At 44.7% G+C, this 23,510-nt stretch overlaps 2 protein-coding genes across 3 annotated transcripts in view; one reads left to right on the top strand and one right to left on the bottom strand.

Moving 5' to 3' along the window:
• DYNC2LI1 (dynein cytoplasmic 2 light intermediate chain 1) overlaps window positions 1-14,987 on the top strand; it is a 69,246-nt gene extending 54,259 nt beyond the window's left edge. Inside the window, exons 12-13 of the mRNA XM_069768607.1 lie at window positions 7,981-8,073; window positions 14,780-14,987. Coding sequence (XP_069624708.1) covers window positions 7,981-8,073; window positions 14,780-14,851 — 165 coding nt within the window. The 3' untranslated portion in view covers window positions 14,852-14,987. The remainder of the gene's footprint in view (window positions 1-7,980; window positions 8,074-14,779) is intronic.
• ABCG5 (ATP binding cassette subfamily G member 5) overlaps window positions 14,987-23,510 on the bottom strand; it is a 46,602-nt gene continuing 38,078 nt past the window's right edge. For both annotated transcript variants that reach the window (XM_069768605.1, XM_069768604.1), the window contains 2 exons: window positions 22,205-22,317; window positions 14,987-17,336 (listed from right to left, as the gene is read on the bottom strand). In XM_069768605.1, coding sequence (XP_069624706.1) covers window positions 17,146-17,336; window positions 22,205-22,317 — 304 coding nt within the window. In that variant the 3' untranslated portion in view covers window positions 14,987-17,145. The remainder of the gene's footprint in view (window positions 17,337-22,204; window positions 22,318-23,510) is intronic.

The following is a 23,510-nucleotide window of genomic DNA, read 5'->3' on the forward strand; positions in this document are numbered from 1 at the left end:
ATCTTGGTGAACCAACTAGCCCCCTTAATCCGAGCAAACAAATCAGATAACAACGGCAAGGGGTACTGAAATTTAACCGTGATCTTATTTAGAAGGCGGTAATCTATACAAGGTCTCAGCGAACCATCCTTCTTGGCCACAAAAAAGAACCCTGCTCCTAATGGCGACGATGACGGGCGAATATGCCCCTTCTCCAAGGACTCCTTCACATAACTCCACATAGCGGCGTGCTCAGGCACAGATAAATTAAACAGTCGACCTTTTGGGAATTTACTACCAGGAATCAAATCGATAGCACAATCACAATCCCTATGCGGAGGTAGGGTATCGGACTTGGGCTCATCAAATACATCCCGGTAATCAGACAAGAACTCTGGAACCTCAGAAGGGGTGGATGACGAAATAGACAGAAATGGGACATCACCATGTACCCCCTGACAACCCCAGCTGGACACAGACATGGATTTCCAATCTAATACTGGATTATGGACTTGTAGCCATGGCAACCCCAACACGACCACATCATGCAGATTATGCAACACCAGAAAGCGAATAACCTCCTGATGTGCAGGAGCCATGCACATGGTCAGCTGGGTCCAGTACTGAGGCTTATTCTTGGCCAAAGGCGTAGCATCAATTCCTCTCAATGGAATAGGACACTGCAAGGGCTCCAAGAAAAACCCACAACGCCTAGCATACTCCAAGTCCATCAAATTCAGGGCAGCGCCTGAATCCACAAATGCCATGACAGAATAAGATGACAAAGAGCAGATCAAGGTAACGGACAAAAGAAATTTTGACTGTACCGTACCAATAGTGGCAGACCTAGCGAACCGCTTAGTGCGCTTAGGACAATCAGAGATAGCATGAGTGGAATCACCACAGTAGAAACACAGCCCATTCAGACGTCTGTGTTCTTGCCGTTCAACTCTGGTCAAAGTCCTATCGCACTGCATAGGCTCAGGTTTATGCTCAGATAATACCGCCAAATGGTGCACAGATTTACGCTCACGCAAGCGTCGACCGATCTGAATGGCCAAAGACATAGACTCATTCAGACCAGCAGGCATAGGAAATCCCACCATGACATCCTTAAGGGCTTCAGAGAGACCCTTTCTGAAAATAGCTGCGAGCGCACCTTCATTCCATTGAGTGAGTACGGACCACTTTCTAAATTTCTGACAATATACCTCTATCTCATCCTGACCCTGACACAGAGCCAGAAAATTTTTCTCTGCCTGATCCACTGAATTAGGTTCATCGTGCAGCAATCCGAGCGCCAGGAAAAACGCATCGATATTACTTAATGCAGGATCTCCTGACACAAGAGAAAATGCCCAGTCCTGAGGGTCGCCACGTAAAAAAGAAATAACGATCCTAACTTGTTGAACTGGGTCACCAGAGGAGCGAGGTTTCAAAGCCAGAAATAGTTTACAATTATTTTTGAAACTCAGAAATTTAGTTCTATCTCCAAAAAACAAATCAGGAATAGGAATTCTTGGTTCTAACATAGAATTCTGAACCACAAAGTCTTGAATATTTTGTACTCTTGCTGTGAGCTGATCCACACATGAAGACAGACCTTTAATGTCCATTGCTACACCTGTGTCCTGAACCACCCAAATGTCTAGGGGAAAAAAAAGGCAAAGCACAGTGCAGAGAAAAAAAAATGGTCTCAGAACTTCTTTTTTCCCTCTATTGAGAATCATTAGTACTTTGGGCCTCCAGTACTGTTATGATAAGGTAATTCAGTACCACAATGGACATAGAAGTCAGAGCACATACAGTGTCCTGACAATAACTCAAAAACATAGAACGAGCTCTGAGACGTGGGAACTCTGCTGACCGCAATCCCTAATCCTCTCCAACCACACTAGTGGCAGCCGTGGATTGTGCCTAACGCTCCCTATGCAACTCGGCACAGCCTGAGAAACTAGCTAGCCTGAAGATAGAAAATAAGCCTACCTTGCCTCAGAGAAATACCCCAAAGGAAAAGGCAGCCCCCACATATAATGACTGTGAGTTAAGATGAAAAGACAAACGTAGAGATGAAATAGATTTAGCAAAGTGATGCCCGACTTTCTGAACAGAGCGAGGATAGGAAAGGTAACTTTGCGGTCAACACAAAACCCTACAAAAAACCACGCAAAGGGGGCAAAAAGACCCTCCGTACCGAACTAACGGCACGGAGGTACACCCTCTGCGTCCCTGAGCTTCCAGCAAGCAAGAAAAACAAATAAGCAAGCTGGACAGAAAAAAAACAGCAAACAAAATAGCAAAAGCGGAACTTAGCTATGCAGAGCAGCAGGCCACAGGAACGATCCAGGAGGAAACAGGTCCAATACTAGAACATTGACTGGAGGCCAGGATCAAAGCACTAGGTGGAGTTAAATAGAGCAGCACCTAACGACTTCACCACATCACCTGAGGAAGGAAACTCAGAAGCCGCAGTACCACTCTCCTCCACCAACGGAAGCTCACAGAGAGAATCAGCCGAAGTACCACTTGTGACCACAGGAGGGAGCTCTGCCACAGAATTCACAACAACGTGCCCTATTACCTTCACAGATTCGGGAAACAAAACAAGACAAATAACAAATAACAAACAACACTTCCAATCCACAACTGTTTCTATAGGCTCACCAAATGTGGGCCAACAATTGTACAACTCAAAGAGGCATGGGTATATGGACACAAAATACACCCCTATAATTTAGGTCTCTTACTATAACTGTCTGCCCAACCAAGAAATAAATATAAATAACCTACAATAAATATGCACAGAGACCTCATCATACAAAAAATGACATGTTTTATTTAAACTACATAACAAAAAATATTAAAATACAGCTGTGATGGCAAATAATACTAAATAAAAACACCCCAGACCAGAGGCAAGCATATAACCTCCCAAATAGCCAGCTGCCAGGAAAATATAAGTGACTCATAAAGGGGAACTCTCATATGCCTAAACGGCACAATCACTGTGTATCTGAATGGCACAATTGCCGTATGACCATAAGACCCCAAACTATACTTCACTCTGGCAGCATAAGGACAAAGTATACAAATACACTGGTACTATACCTCCGGTCTGATGGTGCCACCCCTACGCGCGTTTCGGCCCGTTTGCCTTCTTCCGGGGGAGTGGCATCATCAGATCCAGCATGCCCTAAAATACCCCAGCTGACCAATCACAATGTAACATATAATTGCGTCATAGGATCGCCGCCATGTAGCGGCGCGTGCGCAGATCGCCCCATCAGGGTCCGAGTCCCCACCAGCGTCATCGGGCAGACACGCCCACGGGAACGCCCAAAGACGTCACGTGAGCGCCAGCCCGACTAAGACGCCGGCAACGACGCGGAACCCCAAGGAGAGAACACGCACGCGCACAGGGGGAGATCCCAGACGCACCCAACCACTAACAAGAAAGTAAGTTATTCCCCAGCAACTATATACATGCTGCGAAAACATCCATAAGCATGGTGAAAAACATTAAAATTATTATAGTGAACAATATATCACGTCTAAAACATGAAATACATATATGAGAATTGCAAAAAAATATATAATACAATATTTCATAAGCAATAATTATTATTGTACTCCTATCTAGTGAAAAAGTGCAATGTGCAGCAATTATCCTCTAATGAACACAAATATAATCAGATAATATATAATAAAGTGCAATATACAAAAAAATCCTCAAAAAATGATGTCCATATGGACACAATACATACATAAATATGACATTATATTCATTAGTCACAATAAATATACAGTACAAAAAAGTGAAAAGATCCATTAAACATGCTCATAGATGATGTCCATGTTCTCCATACTCTCAATCATCCATCCAAGAATTCAACCACGGGGAATACAACTTAGTGGCTGTAAATTAGAAAGAACAAAATTAAAATCGGCATCCGTAATTATAAAAACAAGAAACCAATGAAACCAAAATAAAAAACGACCATATTAAAGAAAAGGTGCAAAACTCAGGGTCTCATTTAACCCCTCTGGTTTAAGAGTCCGTAATTCCCATATCCATCGGGACTCTTTTTGAGCAAGATGACGACTCACATTACCCCCTCTTGGGCTTACAGGAATACAATCAATACCCTTCACACGAAACTGGGCGGGATCACAGGCATGGTGCTATTTAAAATGTCTGGGAACACTTTTAAGTAAATCCAAATTCTCTTCATCTTTGGCAGCCAGGATATCCCTAACGTGCTCCCTTACCCGCACCTTTAACGCCCTTGTAGTCAGGCCTACATAAATTTTTGGGCAAGTACAGTAAGCATAGTAGACCACTGCACTTGTAGTGCAAGTTATTGTATGCGTGATTATAAACTTGCGTCCATCCGATGACACAAAATCTGTTGCCGTATCCATATTAGGACAACCCACACACTTCCCACAGGGTTTACTGCCCCATGGAGACTTAGATGGTTGCTTCTGCGATGCAAATAATTGGGGGCGTTCTTTTGGTGTATAGTAGCTTTTCACTAACAAATCTCTCAAGTTTTTTGATCTCCGTGCAGTAATTGAGGGTCTCTTAGACAGATATTGTTTCAGCACCGGATCTGCCAGTAAAACTGGCCAATGCTTTTCAACACTCTCCAATAGTTTACCCCATTGGGAATTGTACGTGGTTACCAATCTTACCTGATTACAAGCTACTTTCTTATTAGAAGAATACAGAAGTTGGTGACGATCCGTGTTCCTTGCTCTGTTATAGGCTTTTTTAATACTTCTCCTTCTCCTTAATACTTCTCCTTTTTTAATACTTCTCCAACCAAGAAATGCAGTTTTTGCCCTTGGTCCTGTACTCAGGATGGCTTCTGAACAACAAAATGCGTATGCTGTGTGTCCCATACAATTTCCAAGACACCACATGCAGCCGCTCCACTTAGACAGTTATAAAAGTAGATGCTATACACTGGATTGGAGCACTGTCAGTGCAGAGTAGCAGCACATATATTGAGCGTTTCAAGATGCCCCACAAACATAGTTACCCATCCATATACCTATGGGATACATTATTGTGGCACCTTCAAGGGTTAATGATGGTGGAATATTATCATAGGAACGCTGCGATGCATGAGATCATGTATACAGAAAATACCCATGTGCTTGGGTAGATCTCACCGCATGTTCATCTCCGTCATCCCCAGCTGTTCCTCTATCACCGTCCACCTCATGTCCGACCCTGGTATAAAAGTTTAGTACTGCAAGAAGCGTCTCCCGACGCGTTTCTTCCTCATGGATTCATCAGGGGAGAATGCTGCTGCCATTGCGGGTCTCCCCTTTCTGTGACATTTATAGATTCAGCACAGTACCGCGCTGAATAAACTCCGCCCCCTGGCGTGTGACGCGCACCCCGGGCTTACCCCTGTATTTCAAGACGCTCTCCTGCTTCATTGAACGCTGGGAATCCCCGTTCAGCGGCGCATGCGCACTGCTGTGACAGGGACAAACGTAACCCAGGATGTGTGAGCAGACTCCTGCCGGACATTAATAAAAAAGGATAATGGGACATAAGTGCATGGGTTCATGCTATTTTGTCCCCTAAAGTGCCTATTCATGCTACGGCACACGTTATATTCTTTATTCATTGTGCTGCATATGTGATTGACACTTTGGAAACAGGAAAATTAGTATAATCACTAATCCTGTTCAACAATTGGCATGATTCATAGATTTCTCAGCATATTTTCATGACCCCCATTACGGAGAACAAAGGTAAGCTGCCTCCCTATCAAGATAAAATACCCCATTTATTAATGAGACGAGGAGAGCAAGCAAGGACGAGAGAACCAGAAAAATACTATTATAAACACCGGATGCTATACCAAAATAAAATAAAATAAAACCGATAAAGTATATGGAAAAATTGTAGGGAAGGAATTTGCATATGCGGGACACCACCTACCGTCACCTCAAACGTGGGAAACAGTGACCCTGTGGATGCCCTGCTATGATATACCTACACTCCTTTCCCTACCTATCGTGGAGGATGGCACCCTAGAAGAGACCTGCGCATATGGCGCCCCCACTCAACGTAGACTATCCCAATGTACCTTTCCCTATATAACATTCGTGTCTACAAAGGATAGCTGGAAAAAAGGAAACTTGTCTATGAAAGTTATTTTTTCAAATATCTTGCAAGGTCAGTTCAGAATTTAGTATAAATTATCCCTGTCAAAGTCACCCTACCTGTCGCGGGGGTTGGCACCCTAAAATCCTTCGCATATGGCGCCCCCACTCCACGACGGCTAGCCCTAATCATAGACCCTACCAAACATAGTGCCATAGTGGTATTGGAGTATTATTCTGGAGACAACACAACCATACTTCCATAGCCCTGACCCCGGGATCGCTGGGACTTTGCAGAGCAGGATTCCTGGGTTCTAGAGCCTTGGGATTGCTGGGGTTCTGCAGAGTTGGATTCCTGGTTTCTAGAGTCCTGATCCCAGGATCGCTGGTGTTCTGCAGAGCCGGATTCCTGGTTTCTAGAGCCCTGATCCCAGGATCGCTGGGATTCTGCATAACCGGATTCCTGTCTTCTAGAGCCCTGATCTTGGGATCGCTGGGGCTTTGCAGAGTCGGATTCCTGGGTCTACAGCCCTGACCTCGGGATTGCTGGGGTTCTGCAGAAACGGATTCCTGGTTTTTAGAGCCTTGATCCCAGGATCGCTGGTGTTCTGCAGAGCCTGATTCTTGGGTTCTAGAGCCCTGATCCCAGGATTGCCGGGGTTCTGCAGAGCTGGATTCTTGGGTCCTAGAGCCCTTACCTCGAGATCGCTGGGTTTCTGCAGAGCCGGATTCTTGGGTTCTAGAGCCCTGACCTCTGGATCGCTGGGTCTTTGCAGAGCTGGATTCCTGGGTTCTAGAGCCATGATCCTAGGATTGCTGGGGTTCTGCAGCGCTAGATTCCTGGTTTCTAGAGCCCTGATCCCAGGATTGCTGGGGTTCTGCAGAGCCGGATTCTTGGGTTCTAGAGCCCTGACCTCGGGATTGCTGGGTCTTTGCAGAGCTGGATTCCTGGGTTCTAGAGGCCTGACCTCGGGATCGCTGGGTCTTTGCAGAGCTGGATTCCTGGGTTCTAGAGCCCTGATACCAGGATTGCTTGGGTTCTGCAGAGCCGGATTCTTGTGTTCTAGAGCCCTGATCTCGGGATCGCTGGGGTTTTGCAGAGCCGGATTCTTGGGTTCCAGAGCCCTGATACCAGGATCGCTGGGGCTCTGCTTGCTTCCCTATCACGTCAGCGGCGTCACATCTGCAGATATCCGCTAACTCACATGCATGAGCTGCAGGTAAAACTCGCCTCTACTATTCATTAGCCATCACTGGCCCCACTCACCTGCTGATATAGAAGTCAGCAGAATCAGCTTACCCCCCCTTAATTATTATTATAATATTTTTCTATCAAAATATAAAATCATTTTTACCCAAATAGTAAAAACACAATTATTATTTTTCATTTTCCCACCTCCCCCAAAAATGTAGTAAAAAGCAATGAAGAAATGCTGCCAATAAAAACTTATTCTCACCATGGAATAAAAGTAAGTCTTCACACATTTATCAATGGGAAAAAAGAGAAAACACTATAGGTCTAAGAAAATGCTGACACAAACCAAAACTTTGTTGTTGTTTTTTGTTTGTTTGTTTGTTTTTTACAAGTTTCTGAATTTTTCATGGAAAAAAAAATATTTTTTTCTCATTATTTCACCACACTTGAATGTTTTTTTCACCATTTTTCAGTACAATATATGGTAAAATGAACAATGTCATTCATAACTACAACAAAACAAGCCCTGCTACATCTATGGAAAGATGAATTTAAAAAAAGTTATAGCTCTTGATAGAAAAAGGGGAGGAAAAAAAAACAGAAAAATGGAGAATCGCCTATTTGGGAATGGGTTAATTAATTCCAAAATGTAAAATATGATGTTGTTCTTTTTTTATTAGAATAAAAATAACTCCAAAGATTTGAAGGACCCAACGAAAGACGCCCAATATGCAGAAAGGGAGGTTGATGCCACGCGGGCTGTGAAGGATCAGGTATGTGTGTGTCACTAGTAGACGTCTCCTGCCGGGTTACTGCAGGTCACATACTGGGATGTAACCAGTCGTGCTTTTTAGCGTCTGTGCCGGCTTATCAGCAATACTTTTGTTGTGTAATACCATACAAAGGTAAGTTATATGGCGAAGATAATTTCTGGAACACGGAGAAAGCTGTTTTTCTTCATCCCTTCCAAGTAATGTCACCTGGACCTAAGCCACATCTTATGTATCTGTCCTGGCCTCACAACTAACATTGGTCTTGGTAGGTTGTGAGTGTTTTGGCGGCCAAACGTGCCGATACAGACAGTATAATATGTATGGGGGCCTACCGACTCCTCCCTGACAGATAAGGATCTGGCATGTCTGATTTTGGACCGCTGATCCTTTTGTTCTCTGTGTCGCCCCCAGAGGATGTCTCATAGAGAACACAGGAACCAACGTCGCTCCTGTGTATGGAAGAGTTGGGAGAGATTGGACATACCATCGTTCAGCCGACAGCTAGCTACTGTATGTGGCACCCCATCTCAAATATTGAATCATTTTCAGAAACAGAAAATTGAAGGAAAGTAGGCAGGCAATGACTTAAGGAGTTGTTCGCTTTTAGACAGTATTTTGCCCCGGCTGCAATTTATTACAATATAAATCTTCCTTGAGTCCACCGTCGAGTCTCCGCCACCGGTCCTCATGTCTGGCATTGGCTGCGGCACTGCAGAAAGTCAGGCTTTGCCCGTGTAGATAGAGTTTACGAATTGGCTGCCACCCTGTCGAAATGGCGTCATCGCCTTAGCCAGCGCCGTACACCGGGAGCAGCGGCAGAGACTCGTCATTGGACCCAGAGAAGGTGAGCCAGGCACAGTTTGTTATGTTTAAACAAACTGAAGCCGGGGTAGAATATCGTCTGAATGGGAACAACCCCTTTAATCTAAATGACTACACACCACTAAAATAAATTATCATGAAAGAGAAAGAAAAGATAGTGTGTGTATATAACCAGCAAAAAAAGTATCTTTAGCCATACAATAAATTAATTTATTAATTTGATTAATCATAAATAAAAGGCCAGATCTTATCCTAAAAACATATAAAAAGGGCCTGAAGACAAGTCAAAGGACTGAAGTCAAGGAGTATCAATTAAAAATGGCTGCACCCCAACCAAGTAGACAATAGAGGAATAGAAACACAGGTAAAATAGGTGAATGTTATCCCGACCAAATGTAAGAAATGCTAGAAAGCTGCAAGAAAAGCATGTGACGTGTACTCTATGAGGAGAGCATAGAAGGCAGGAAAGTATTAGAGAAGAACACCCCACGGGTATCGCTGCTCACAGAGGCTTCCTCAAGCAATAGCGGTAAAATGGTGAAGCGCGGTTCCACCTTTGTTTTTACGTCTCCCTTTTACTGCATTCATAGTATGGTAAAAATGACCTAGAAATACGATTTGACAAGTCAGTACTAATACGTCGATATAGAACTTTTATCATTTTTTTTAATCAGCCCAAAAAAGTCTATTAAACCAGCTGTTCAGTGATATAAAGGACTTGGCGCCTATAAAAATAATACTACCGCTGTACATTTTAGTGGTTCAGTGCTTGAGAGAATAACTTTTCAAATCCAAAATAGGGGGCTGTGGTGGTTTGTTGGTTTGGCAATATGTTCAGTGCACCATTACGCCTCTCGATGTTCTTTTTGAGGAACCCTACTTCTGATTGGCACTGCCCGCTTGCAGAGAGTGAGCGCTGCCTGAACCCAACCGGTGTGCCTGCGCATGCTCACTGACACCGCCTGAGCCTGGCCGTGCACACACAGCACTGGCGCGCACGCTCTCCACCTGGGCTTCTCCCTGTCTCTGTGGCTGCCCCTCCTGGAAATGTACCGAGAGAGCAGCTTCAGAGAGGAGCCAAAATTATTCATGTAAATTTGTTCACTTTGTAACATTTAATTGGCTCCTAAATGTTTCAGTTTGGAAGCCAGAGGGACGCGCTAGTCCCCAGCAGAGAATACCATGATGTATTCCGTACATAGACCACACATGCGGTACACATCGAGGCTGTATTCGGGGTTTGTACACGTAAAAAGTTTTTCACTGGTAAGTTGAGCATTTGGCCGAGAATAACCCCGAGACTTATACATCAGCTTATCAATGCTTTGGACACTTTGCCATAATCACAGCGTGGAAGCAATTACTTATCAGATACATTTGGAGAATGTTTATCTTCTCGGCACATAATAACACTGTATGTTGAGGTCAGTGGCCCAGAGTTACCTGTCTATGGCGTGGATTCTGTTATCATGTGTTTTACTCGGCCTTTCTGCAGAACTAAGGCCCCTGTACACATCAGGTAGGTGATCTGCCGACCATTGACCACATAAGTGCTCGTCCGAGTGTTCCCGTGTATGGAGGAGCCGGGAGGGATAGCTGTGGGCCACACATGCGCTCGGCCAAAAGCTCGTCTTACAGCCCCTTTACGCATTAGATAAAAGTCAGCCAAACCCATGAAGATTGCCAGGATTGGGCAACAGTCTAATGTGTATGGTGGCCTATCGGCTCTCCCCCGATAGATCATGTCAGAGGAGAGAAGGATCCGCCTGTTGAATTTCATTGCCTGATCCTTTTGTTCAGGGCAGAGATAAGACGCTGCCAGACTCCTCTATAATAAAGAGCACGAGGCGCTCAGCCGAGCCGAGGGGACATAGAGGATGAATGATCGTTTGACAGCTTTCTAATGTGTACAGGCACCTTTACAGAGGTCTCAAAACAGCCATTGGAGGCATATCAACAGGATCCGTCATAAATGTTGGGTCCCCAATCTCCATTCCTACTGGTAGTTCTACGTTTATCATTTCCATGGCGCCCAGCTTAGAAGTTACCACCATTAATCTTGGTATTGATAAGGTCAGCCATTGCTTTTCACCAGTTCAGCTGGGTCCGTGCACATGTTAGTGTGTTTGTGGGTAAAATACATTCACATGTTAGTTTTTTAGCAGCAGCACGGGCTGCAAAACGTCCTGCACAGGATGATATCCGTTTGTCATCAGTATGACATGTTCCGGCACCTGGGAAACAGTGGTATCAGATAGCGCTTTTTCCCCGCTGCTGGGTGCTAAAGACCGCTTGCATCATTCTCCCCTGCTGTGCCTGCAATCAGCGCAAGAAGGGAAGAATGTTGAGAGTTATATTCAACTGATAACAGCTAGAGCAGGCGGCGGCTGATGGGACTACTGCTCCCATCAGCCTACACCTGTTGCCACTAATAACAATGAGAGCAGAGGGCGGTTGATTGGGAGTATTCATCAGTTGCCACCTGCGCTATAAATAAATAAATAAGTAAAAGATTCGGCATGGGTTTCCCTGTATTTTTGATAACCAGCCAGGGAAAACTGATAGCTGTGGGTTGCAACCCTCAGCTGTCAGCTTCAGCAAGGCTGGTTATGAAGAATAGAGGGATCCCCACGCTGTTTTTTTCTTTTAAATTATTTAAATAAATAATTTTAAAAATGTAGATAAATAATTTATAAAACTGTTGTGGGGTCACCCCATTTTTGACAACCAGCCTTGCTAAAGCAGACAGCTGGGGGCTGGTATTCTCAGGCTGGTAAGGGGCCATGGATATTGGCCTCTCCAACCTAAAAATAGCAGCCCGCAGGCTACCAGAAAAGGCGCATTTCTTAGATGCGCCAATTCAGGCGCTTTGCCCGTATCTTCCCATTTGCCCTGTTGCTGTGGCAAGTGGGGTAATATTTGTGGGGTTGATATCACTTTTGTATTGTCTGGTGACATCAAGCCCACGGGTTAGAAATGGAGAGGCGTCTATGGAAATTGAGGTGTTAAATTTTGGTGAAAATTACTCGCACAGAGCAACTTAACACCGTAGGTCTCTGTGCAGACATTACCAGCAATCGCGAGTACGGGGGTCCTGAGTACCCTGAGTGCACACTCCCACTTCATTTAAAGTCCGGAGGATTGGCACAGGTAGCTAAGCTCTGTTCTTGGTTGCCTCTGTCAGTTTCATAGATTATGTATAAAGCGGCAGCGCACATGTTTGTGCCCTATGCCATTGAAGGGGGGATCCTGTTACCGTGATCGGTGGTACCCCTGTGGGCACCAGCTCATCAACTATCCTTTAGATAGTTGAAGTATTAGTAACTTTAACACCTTCCTGACATGTGTTGAATACAAATAGTGGATCTCGGGTGCATGTGTATGGAATGGGCTTGGGAGTTGAGCCTGCTTCATACCAGGCAGATGCCGGCTGTGTTATACAGATTGCACCTGCTTCTGCCAGCAGCGATCAGAGCTAGCTCAAATAATCCCTTAAAAGCCCCTGTCAATCTCTGACAGCGTCACCTAAGTATTGCAATCCGAGACGGGTCAGCCACTACCGCTGTGACGCTATCACCAGTGAAGCCCCCAATCACCAGCACCTTTGTACTCCTGTGAGTGGCTGGGATTCCTAGGAGATCATTTTACTGTATACTGCAGTACTTCAGGATATAGTGTAAGTGATTGGAAAACTGCAGGTTATATTCCTCTAAGGTAAGTAAAAATAAATAAAAAGGTTTTTAAAATATTAAAGCAAAAAAATATAAAACTAAAACGATAAGAGTTGAAATCAATTCATTTTCCCCGGTACAAAAAAAAAAAAAAGAAAATTAGAGAAATAAACACTTGGTATCGTCAAATCCACAAAAATACCAAAATAATGAAGCCATAAAGAAACAAATAATTGCAATGTCAGAATTGCTGTTTTTAAACACTACACAACCCCCCCCCCCCTTGCCCCCTCCGCCCCTCCCAGAAAATGCAAAAAAAAAACGATCCAACCTGACATGCATGGTTGTGCCTGGTGCAGGTAAACTGAGTGACGCCGTGCACGTCTAGTCGGAATGTGGCCAGAAATGTGGTCACATGACCGCCTAGTCTCACCTCGGCACCTGAAAATCCTGACAGTGAGCACTGTGCATACTGTGAGGACTCACAAGTCTGCGGACAATCCCACTCTCTCAAAATGGGCGCAATAAAAACATATTGCTGTAAAAACCAAAAAACAAACAATGCCGCAATTGAGATTTTTTTATCATTTCATCCCATAGGGAAATTTTTTAATGATGGTGTTAATAGCCGTAAAGTGCCCCTCTACCGGTCCCGAGGTCCTTTCCTTAAGCCGTGAGCTCTGCCTCTTGGACACAACACGTGGTATATTGGCGGTAGATGTGACTTCTCGCTGGTAATTCCCGGGTTGCTGCCCTTTGCTCTGCCATGGCTGCTCTTCCAGACATCTCTGGAGCTTGGCACTCCTTAGACCTATTCTTGGGTTTCATGCTGATACGTCATTCTGGGCGTGAATATTGTACGATTATCTTATCTCCGTGAGATATGGCTGTATCTTCAGCGGTGGACTACTGCTGTCCTTTACTGAGATTCACATTAGCCTCAGTAGTAAAGAGTAAAAATACATTTTTCATGTCATTTTAAAGGGACAGTGACCCTAGAAATTGACAAATGAAGTAAACCAGAGATAAATGAACCCACAGTGATTGTGAGTCCAATCAGAGAGGAGCTGCAGGCGTCCGCAGGTTGGAGGCGGATCACAGGGCTCGCATCCGGTAGTCACGGAATACTGACCCGTCCGCTCCACCACGGTCCTGTAAATTTCTTTGCTTACCTCTATTGAAAAGGTTATAAAAATGGGATCATGGCAGTTATGAAATAATAAAGAAAAACATGTTCACCTAGTGGACCCCCACCGTTCCTCTGTACTGGTACTTGTATACCACCGCCCTCTTCATCTTCCATCTGGGGCGGTCTGGTGACCGATGCAGCCAAACATTGACTTTCCAGCAACGGTCGTCCATCTGAGCCAGAAGAAACTGCCTCCTGAGTCTTTCTTTATTTTGATTCAGACATAACATGACCACTGCAGCTAATCCGCAGCTATTGATTGGCTGCAGCAGTCACTTGATGCTCCCACCGGAAGCAGAAGCCAATAGAGCTTCAGGACAACAGTAGCCGTAGTGAGGAGCAGCATGGGTCTGATAGGTTCATTTTTTTTTTTAATTTTAACACCTCCAGGAGTCCATATTTGAAGCATTTTTAGTGGACAACCCCTTTAAGTTCCTTCCAGTTTCTTTCATGTTTGGCTAGCAGAATGTTGGTGGTGCGGCTTTTTACTTAGTCTCCTGTTGTAGAAAAATCAGCAAGGGAGGTGTCTATCTGTAGTCGGTTGTCCTTGAGATAGCAAACTGTTCCTTTAAGAAAATAAAGTATATGGATTATGCCTCACCCTGTGGATAGGTGATAACGTGCTGATTAATGAGGGTCCGACTGTTGGGTTATCCTCCAATCCTGAGAATGGGCTTCTGCAGAGCCCCATCTGAATGGAGCTGCAATTGGCCGTATGCACCACCGCTCCATTCATTGTCTATGGGACTGCCGGGAATAGGTGAGCGTGTACTCTGCTATCTTGTAGACCATGAATGGAGCCGTGGTGCATATGTCCAATCACAGAGCCCCATTCCAGGGACTGGAGGATATCCCAGCGCTCGGACCCCCGCTGTTCAGCAATATCACCCATCCGATGGAGTGACCAGGATAACACTTCCAATATTGATTAAGATGGTTATTGCTTTTCCTGCCTGTAAAGTGCTGCTAAATATGTTCGTGAAATACTTACAATATAATACAATATTATTTTACTATTTTGTAGGAACTGGAGCAATACAAAAGGAATGCTGACAAGTCATGGAAATCGATGAGTCTCGGACTCCACACACGATAAATTAATTATTTATTACGTTCAGGTTATTTTTTTATATATATAAATTTGTGATTAAATAAAAATAAAAAATGTGTATGTTTTACATGTAAATACAATAAAATAGTATAAACACCATAATGAGTAAGTTACTTTGTCGAATACGCATTGAGTTTTAATAGGAGCCCATCCTTAGAGGGAACCTGGACTGTCCCCAAAAGCTATTAACTTGCAGATATGGGGTTAATCTGTAGATTAATAGTATTAAAATGGTAATTGTGTACAGATATGCTTGTAGAGAGCGAGCTGTCAATCAAAGTGCGGGGGCGTGGTTACAGCCGCCGCTCACTATATACTAAGCAGTGACTGAAGCCCCGCCTCTATGACTGAAAGCCGGCGGCTCCTGGGAGGAATAAAATACATTTTCCCCCGCAGCTGAGCTTTCAGAAGGCATCCAGGTTAATCTGCAGGTTCTTACCGTTTTAGGACCTGACAGGTTCCCTTTAAAGGGAATATATCACCTTGTTTATTTTACTAATTAAAGAGTTTTTTTTCTTTTTACTCATTGATCGTTTTTGGTTGGATGGTATTTTTGGTTCTTTTGTTTGTTACATAATTATTAGGGCAGTGATGTCCGAGTTTCAGAGACTTGCTTTACTTCTAACACCTTTTCATACAATAAAGATGGCTGCTGATTTTGCCTCTGAGTGTACACAGCACAAGCTGAAAAGTGATCTCTAGAAAATAAGGAGTGTCCGCTTTTTATATAGTTATTGTCATGTAAAAAAAAATAATTTTAATGCAAGGATTTGCCTGTTCATTATCTATTCCTGATTGTATGATCTGCCTTAGGCTATGTGCACACGTCAGGATTTCTTGCAGAAATTTCCTGAGCAAAACCGGACATTTTCTGCAAGAAATCCGCATGCGTTTTTTTCGCAGTTTTGTGCGCGTTTTTCTTGCGTTTTTTTTTTCCAGATTTTTCCAGAGATTTCCCAATGCAATGATATAGTGAGAAATCTGCAAAAAAATCCGCAAAATTAATGAACATGCTGCGTTTTTTACCGCAATGCCTTTTTTTCGCCTACAAAAAATGCATCATGTGCACAAAAATTGCGGAATGCATTCTAAATGATGGGATGCATAATGTATGCATTTTTTGTGTTTTTATAGCGAAAAAACACGTGAAAAATCCGCAACGTGTGCACATAGCTTATCTTTGGAAAGTGCACATGATGGTTTGCCACAAAGTGAAATGTCAGTGCTGTAAAATTTTCTCCTGGGATCGCAGTACATTGTAGAATTAGACCAAGGCTTTACTATATATAGCACTGCTTCCGGCTCCAACATGACTTTTATCTGGCATTTTCACTAGTTTTACCCTCTGCAGATTCTCTCTCTAATTTAGTGGTGGCGTTAGTGAGCGGAGGCTAGCTGCATTGATGCCTCTCGATCACAGCACACACAGACATGACGGATTCCTGCTCCCCTGTCTCTGTGTAGCACATAGATAGAAGCAGAAGTATGGAGGACATTTTAGAGCAGTACTGAGCTGTGTGGCTGTGAATTCAGCACCAAAGTTTGCTAGAAGCTGCAGCTTGATCTGCTTGCTTTCTCACTGTGCTGTGTGCTCCTTATTTCTCCCTCTTCTCTCCATAGGCTTCAGTTTGCTCTGCATCCTAACACTTACCTGCTACAGCAGGAGCCTCTTCCTCTGCCCTGACTGCAGCAGGAGCCTCTCTCTCTGCCCTGGCTGCAGCAGAAGCCTCTCCCGCTGCCGTTGCTGCAGCAGGAGCCTCTCCCTCTGCCATGGCTACAGCAGGAGCCTCTCCCTCTTTCCTGGCTGCAGCAGGAGCCTTTCCCTCTGCCCTGAGTGCAGCAGGAGCCTTTCCCTTTGCCTTGGCTGCAGCAAGAGCCTCTCCCTCTGCCCTGACTGCGGCACCAGCTTTTCCCTCTGCCCTGGCTGCAGCATGAGCCTCTCCCTCTGCCCTGGATACAGCAGGAGCTTTTCCCTCTGCCCTGGATGCAGCAGGAGCCTCTCCCTCTGCCCTGGCTGCAGCAGGAGCCTTTCTCTTTGCCTTGGCTGCAGCAGGAGCCTCTCCCTCTGCCCTGACTGCAGTAGGAGGACTGGAAAACTAAACTCCTACACCATTAAAAATGGGAGATTTGTAGACCGTTACCCTGTGTACTGATTGACACATAGCCAAATTAATCTTTTTGTTCACCTTTGTCACTCATTTCTAGGTTCAGCGTTCCTTTATTAGCAGCAGTAATGAAATGTAGCACGATCACAATCCCAGCGACTTGCCCACAGAGGCCTATCTACGAACCAAAATGTCTCTTATTTTGAAACTTATTATGCAGCCAATGACCATCGCAGGAACGAAGGCGTAGAGCATGAGAAAGTCAAACGTGATTCTGGAAGGAGCTCCCGGGTACGTGCTCTCAATGAAATCGTTGCCATTAGTGAATGGACACTGACTGTTGGGCTCTGTAATGTTTGCACCTCCTGTGGAATAGAAATATTACAGAATAATAACTGTGAAATGTTCTTCGATGGATTACTGCAGTCAGTGTGTCCTGAAACTGTAAGGCTATGTGCACACGTTGCGGATTAGGCTTAGGAATTTCTGGTGCGGATTCTGCCTCTCCCAGAAGAAAACGCAGCTGCGGATTTGTCGCGTTTTTTGTGCGGTTCCGCAGCGTTTTTTGTGTGTTTTTGCTGCGGTTTTCTTGTGGATTTTGTGCGTTTTTTACCCCGTGGTTTTCTAAAATGGAATGGGTACAAAAACGCTGCAGATTCACAAAAAAGAAGTGACATGCTACTTCTTTTAAACCGCAGCGGATTTTCCGCAAAGTGTGCACAACATTTTTTTTTCTCATTGATTTACATTGTACTGTAAATCAATTGCGGATCTGCAGCGTTTCTGCACCTCAAAAAACGCTGCGGATCCGCAACGTGTGCACATACCCTCAAGTATCTAATCAACCATTTATCTTTTATCTGCTGGTAATCTACTATATAATTGTCTAAGGGTCACTTCCGTCTGTCTGTCTGTCCTTCTGTCTGTCACGGTTATTCATTCGCTGATTGGTCTCGCCAGCTGCCTGTCATGGCTGCCGCGACCAATCAGCGACGGGCACAGTCCGGAAGAAAATGGCCGCTCCTTACTCCCCTCAGTCAGTGCTTGTCGCCCGCATACTCCCCTCCGGTCACCGCTAACACAGGGTTAATGCCGGTGGTAGCGGACCGCGTTATGCCGCGGTGTAACGCACTCCATTACCACCGCTATTAACCCTGTGTGTCCCAAACTTTTTACTATTGACGCTGCCTATGCGGCATCAATAGTAAAAAATGTAATGTTAAAAATAATAATGAAAAAAAAAAAAAAACCTGCTATACTCACCCTCTGTTGCAGTTCGCGCCGGCCGCCATCTTCCGTTGCAGGTTTCGTGGCAGAAGGACCAGCCATGACGTCACTGTCATGTGACCGCGACGTCATCACAGGTCCTGCGCTAATACCAACCCTGGGACCGGAAGCTGCCGTGGACTACAAGGGGTCCCTCGGAAAGGTGAGTATATGTTTATTTTTTATTTTTTCACCTGTGACAAACCTGGCTGTGCAATATACTACGTGGCTGGGCAATATACTACGTGGCTCTGTGCTGCATACTACGTCACTGGGCAATATACTACGTGACTGGGCAATATACTACGTGGCTCTGTGCTGTATACTACGTGACTGGGCAATATACTACGAGGCTCTGTGCGGTATACTACGTAACTGGGCAATATACTATGTGGCCGGGCAATATACTACATGGCTGCACAATATACTACGTCACTAGGCAATATACTACGTGGCTGGACAATATATTACATCACTGGGCAATATACTACGTAGCTCGGCAATATACTATGTGACTGGGCAATATACTATGTGACTGGGCAATATTCTACGTGCCTGGGCAATATACTACGTGCCTGGGCAATATACTAGGTGGCTGGGCAGTATACTACGTGGCTGGGCAATATACTACGTGGCTGGGCAATATACTACGTGGCTCTGTACTGTATACTAGGTGGCTGGGCAGTATACTACGTGGCTGGGCAATATACTATGTGACTGGGCAATATACTACGTGCCTGGGCAATATTCTACGTGCCTGGGCAATATACTACGTGTCTGGGCAATATACTACGTGGCTGGGCAATATACTACGTGGCTGGGCAATATACTACGTCGCTGGGCAATATACTACGTGCCTGGGCAATATACTACGTGGCTGGGCAATATACTACGTGGCTGGGCAATATACTACGTGGCTGGGCAATATGCTACGTGGCTGGGCAATATATTACGTCGCTGGGCAATATACTAGGTGGCTGGGCAGTATACTACGTGGCTGGGCAATATACTACGTGGCTGGACAATATAGTACGTGGCTGGGCAATATACTACGTGGCTGGGCAATATGCTACGTGGCTGGGCAATATATTACGTCGCTGGGCAATATACTAGGTGGCTGGGCAATATACTACGTGGCTGGACAATATATTACATCACTGGGCAATATACTACGTAGCTCGGCAATATACTATGTGACTGGGCAATATACTATGTGACTGGGCAATATTCTACGTGTCTGGGCAATATACTACGTGCCTGGGCAATATATTACGTCGCTGGGCAATATACTAGGTGGCTGTGCAGTATACTACGTGGCTGGGCAATATACTACGTGGCTGGACAATATACGTGGCTGGGCAATATACTACGTGGCTGGCCAATATACTACATCACTGGGCAATATGCTACGTGGCTGGCCAATATACTACGTCACTGGGCAATATGCTACGTGGCTGGGCAATATATTACGTCGCTGGGCAATATACTAGGTGGCTGGGCAATATACTACGTGGCTGGACAATATATTACATCACTGGGCAATATACTACGTAGCTCGGCAATATACTATGTGACTGGGAAATATACTACGTGTCTGGGCAATATACTACGTGCCTGGGCAATATACTACGTGGCTGGGCAATATACCACGTGGCTGGGCAATATATTACGTCGCTGGGCAATATACTAGGTGGCTGGGCAGTATACTACGTGGCTGGGCAATATACTACGTGGCTCTACTGTATACTAGGTGGCTGGGCAGTATACTACGTGGCTGGGCAATATACTACGTGGCTCGGCAATATACTATGTGACTGGGCAATATACTATGTGACTGGGCAATATTCTACGTGCCTGGGCAATATACTACGTGGCTGGGCAATATACTACGTGGCTGGGCAATATATTACGTCGCTGGGCAATATACTAGGTGGCTGGGCAGTATACTACGTGGCTGGGCAATATACTACATGGCTGGGCAATATACTACGTGGCTCGGCAATATACTACGTGACTGGGCAATATACTATGTGACTGGGCAATATACTACGTGCCTGGGCAATATACTAGGTGGCTGGGCAATATACTACGTGGCTGGGCAATATATTACGTCGCTGGGCAATATACTAGGTGGCTGGGCAGTATACTACGTGGCTGGGCAATATACTACGTGGCTCGGCAATATACTACGTGACTGGGCAATATTCTACGTGCCTGGGCAATATACTGCGTGGCTGGGCAATATACTGCGTGGCTGGGCAATATACTGCGTGGCTGGGCAATATTCTACGTGCCTGGGCAATATACTACGTGCCTGGGCAATATACTACGTGCCTGGGCAATATACTGCGTGGCTGGGCAATATACTGCGTGGCTGGGCAATATACTACGTGGCTGGGCAATATACTAGGTGGCTGGGCAATATACTAGGTGGCTGGGCAATATACTAGGTGGCTGGGCAATATACTATGTGACTGAGCAATATACTATGTGACTGAGCAATATACTACGTGCCTGGGCAATATACTACTTGCCTGGGCAATATACTACGTGGCTGGGCAATATATTACGTCGCGGTGCAGTATACTACGTGGCTGGGCAATATACTACGTGGCTGGACAATATACTACGTGGCTGGCCGATATACTACGTCACTGGGCAATATGCTACGTGGCTGGCCAATATACTACGTCACTGGGCAATATGCTACGTGGCTGGGCAATATATTACGTCGCTGGGCAATATACTAGGTGGCTGGGCAATATGCTACGTGGCTGGGCAATATACTACGTGGACATGCATATTCTAGAAAACCCGATGCGTTAGAATCGGGCCATCAACTAGTTAAACACTATAAGGACAGAAGTATTGGGTCATAGATTTTAGGTTTTTCTTTCAGTCCCATTGCCCCGGCTGTATAATGTCCCATCCCCCCACCATGCCATTTGCCTATACTAATGTGGGACAGAATGCCCTCGACTAAAGAGCTCCGATACCAGCGCGGTCCTGTAATGGGAAGCACCAGTATAACAAGTCCGGGGCAGAGGCCAGAAAAGTCATCAATGTTCTGCTGATTCCATAACCGATAAGTCCAAACCTACTCTGATATTAACATCAGCACAAACACTGTGCCCCTGCCGGGAGCTTCATGTCCGAAGAGCAGCATTCAGCCTTACATCACCAAGCACAATGCCAAGTGTCAGATGTAGTGGTGTAAAGCCACCATCACTGGATTTCCTTATCAGGCATCTGATAGATGAGTTTCGTCTTGGTTAATGCCAGGAGAACGTTATCTGACCGCCTTATGCCAGCTGTAAAGCTTGGTAGACGAGGGATAATACTATGGGATCATTTCTCAAGGGTCGGCCACAGCCCCTTTTTTCCAGTGAAGGTAAATTTTCATAGGTTTAACCTCCAAAGACATTTTGGACAATTGTATCTTCCAACTTTGTGGAAACAGTTTGGGGAAAGACCATTTTTTTGTTCCCCATGACTATGCCCAATGCACAAGGTCCAGAAAGGCATGGTTGGAGGAGTTTGATGTAGAAGAACATGAACGACCGCATAGAGCTCGGATCTCAACCCCATCCAACACCATGGGATGAACTAGAATGGCGATTCTCCTCCAACATCAGTGTTTGGCCTCACAAGTGTTCTTCTGGATGAATGAGCAAAAATTCCACAGACACCTCCAAAATCTTATAGACAACCTTCCCAGAAGAGTGGAAGTAACATTATGTCCAACATATTATGGACAATATTACCATAGAATGCAACATGGCTCCTGTTGATGGTGACACATCAGTCCTCCATCAGAACCCTCATTATCCTCATAGTCTTTCCATCTCTATAAGTAAAGCGACTGACCAGAGAGATTCAGTCTATACATAATACACATATTTATTTCCTATCTCTTCATACATATATTTATTATCAATAAGAACCTATACAATTTACTATAACTCACCGCAAGTGAACTCCAAGTCTTGGAACTCATTCACCACCATGAGTTCACATGAATATCTCTGGTAGGTGATATAGCTTAGGAGCTGGAACACCCGAGGCATTTCTTGTAAACTCCTGAAATAAATATATATACAGTAAGGATTTGCTCTTCATTTTGGGTATTAACCCCTTCGCACCACCGCCTGTATTGGTGTTTCTGACCAGGCCCAATTGTTCCAATCTGATATGTCACTTTATGTTGTAATTACTCTGGAAGGCCTCTGCATATCCCAGTAATACCGAGAATGTGTTTTTCGTGACACATTGTACTTTAGGTTAGTAATACATTTAGGATAGTATGAGCACAAGGGCACAGTTTATTGCACAACAGAGGGACTGATCTACACAGTAAAGGTGTGACTTGTTTACAGGCTAAGTTCCCAATATGAATATATGCTTAGATTAAATTTGGTGGTGACAGACTCCCTTTAAATGATCAGCACCAATTTCTCATTTTTTTAAAGGACATTTCCAACATTTATTTAATTTAGAAGTAACTGTGAGGGACCTACAGTGGCAAAAAGGATTATTTGATACACTGCTGATTTTGCAAGTTTTCCCACCTACAAAGAATGGAGAGATCTGTAATTGTTATTGCGGAGACAGAGGCTGTGAGAGATAGAATCTAAAAAAAATCTAGAAAAATCAAATTGTATGATTTTTACATATTTTATGCAGTAAAATGCTAATTAAACTTTGTTTGCAATTACCGATGTTTCCTGTAGTTCTTGACCAAGTTTGCACACACTGAAGCCCACTCCCCCATACAGATCTTCTCCAGATCTTTCAGGTTTCGGGGCTGTCGCTTGGTAACATTGTGTTTCAGCTCCCTCCAAGGATTTACTATTGGGTTCAGGTCTGAAGACTGGCTAACCCACTCCAGGACCTTGAAATTCTTCTTACGGAGCCACTCCTTTGTTGCCCTGGCTGTGTGATTCAGTTCATTGTCATGCTGGAAGACCCAGCCATGACCCATCTTCAATGCTCTTACGGAGGGAAGGAGGTTGGTGGCCAAAATCCTTTGATACATGACCACATCCATTCTCCCTTCAATATGGTGAAGTTGTCCTGTCCCCTTTGCAGAAAAGCACCCCCAAAGTATGATGTTTCCCCCACCATGCTTCACGGTTGGTATGATGTTCTTGGGGCTGTACTTATTCTTCTTCTTCTTCCTCCAAACATTGCTAATGGAGTTGATACTAAAAAGTTGTGTTTTGGTCTCATCTGACCACATGACCTTCTCCCATGCCTCCTCTAGATCATCCAGA

The sequence above is a fragment of the Ranitomeya imitator genome, chromosome 5, assembly GCF_032444005.1.
Source record: "Ranitomeya imitator isolate aRanImi1 chromosome 5, aRanImi1.pri, whole genome shotgun sequence".
Taxonomy (NCBI): domain Eukaryota; kingdom Metazoa; phylum Chordata; class Amphibia; order Anura; family Dendrobatidae; genus Ranitomeya; species Ranitomeya imitator.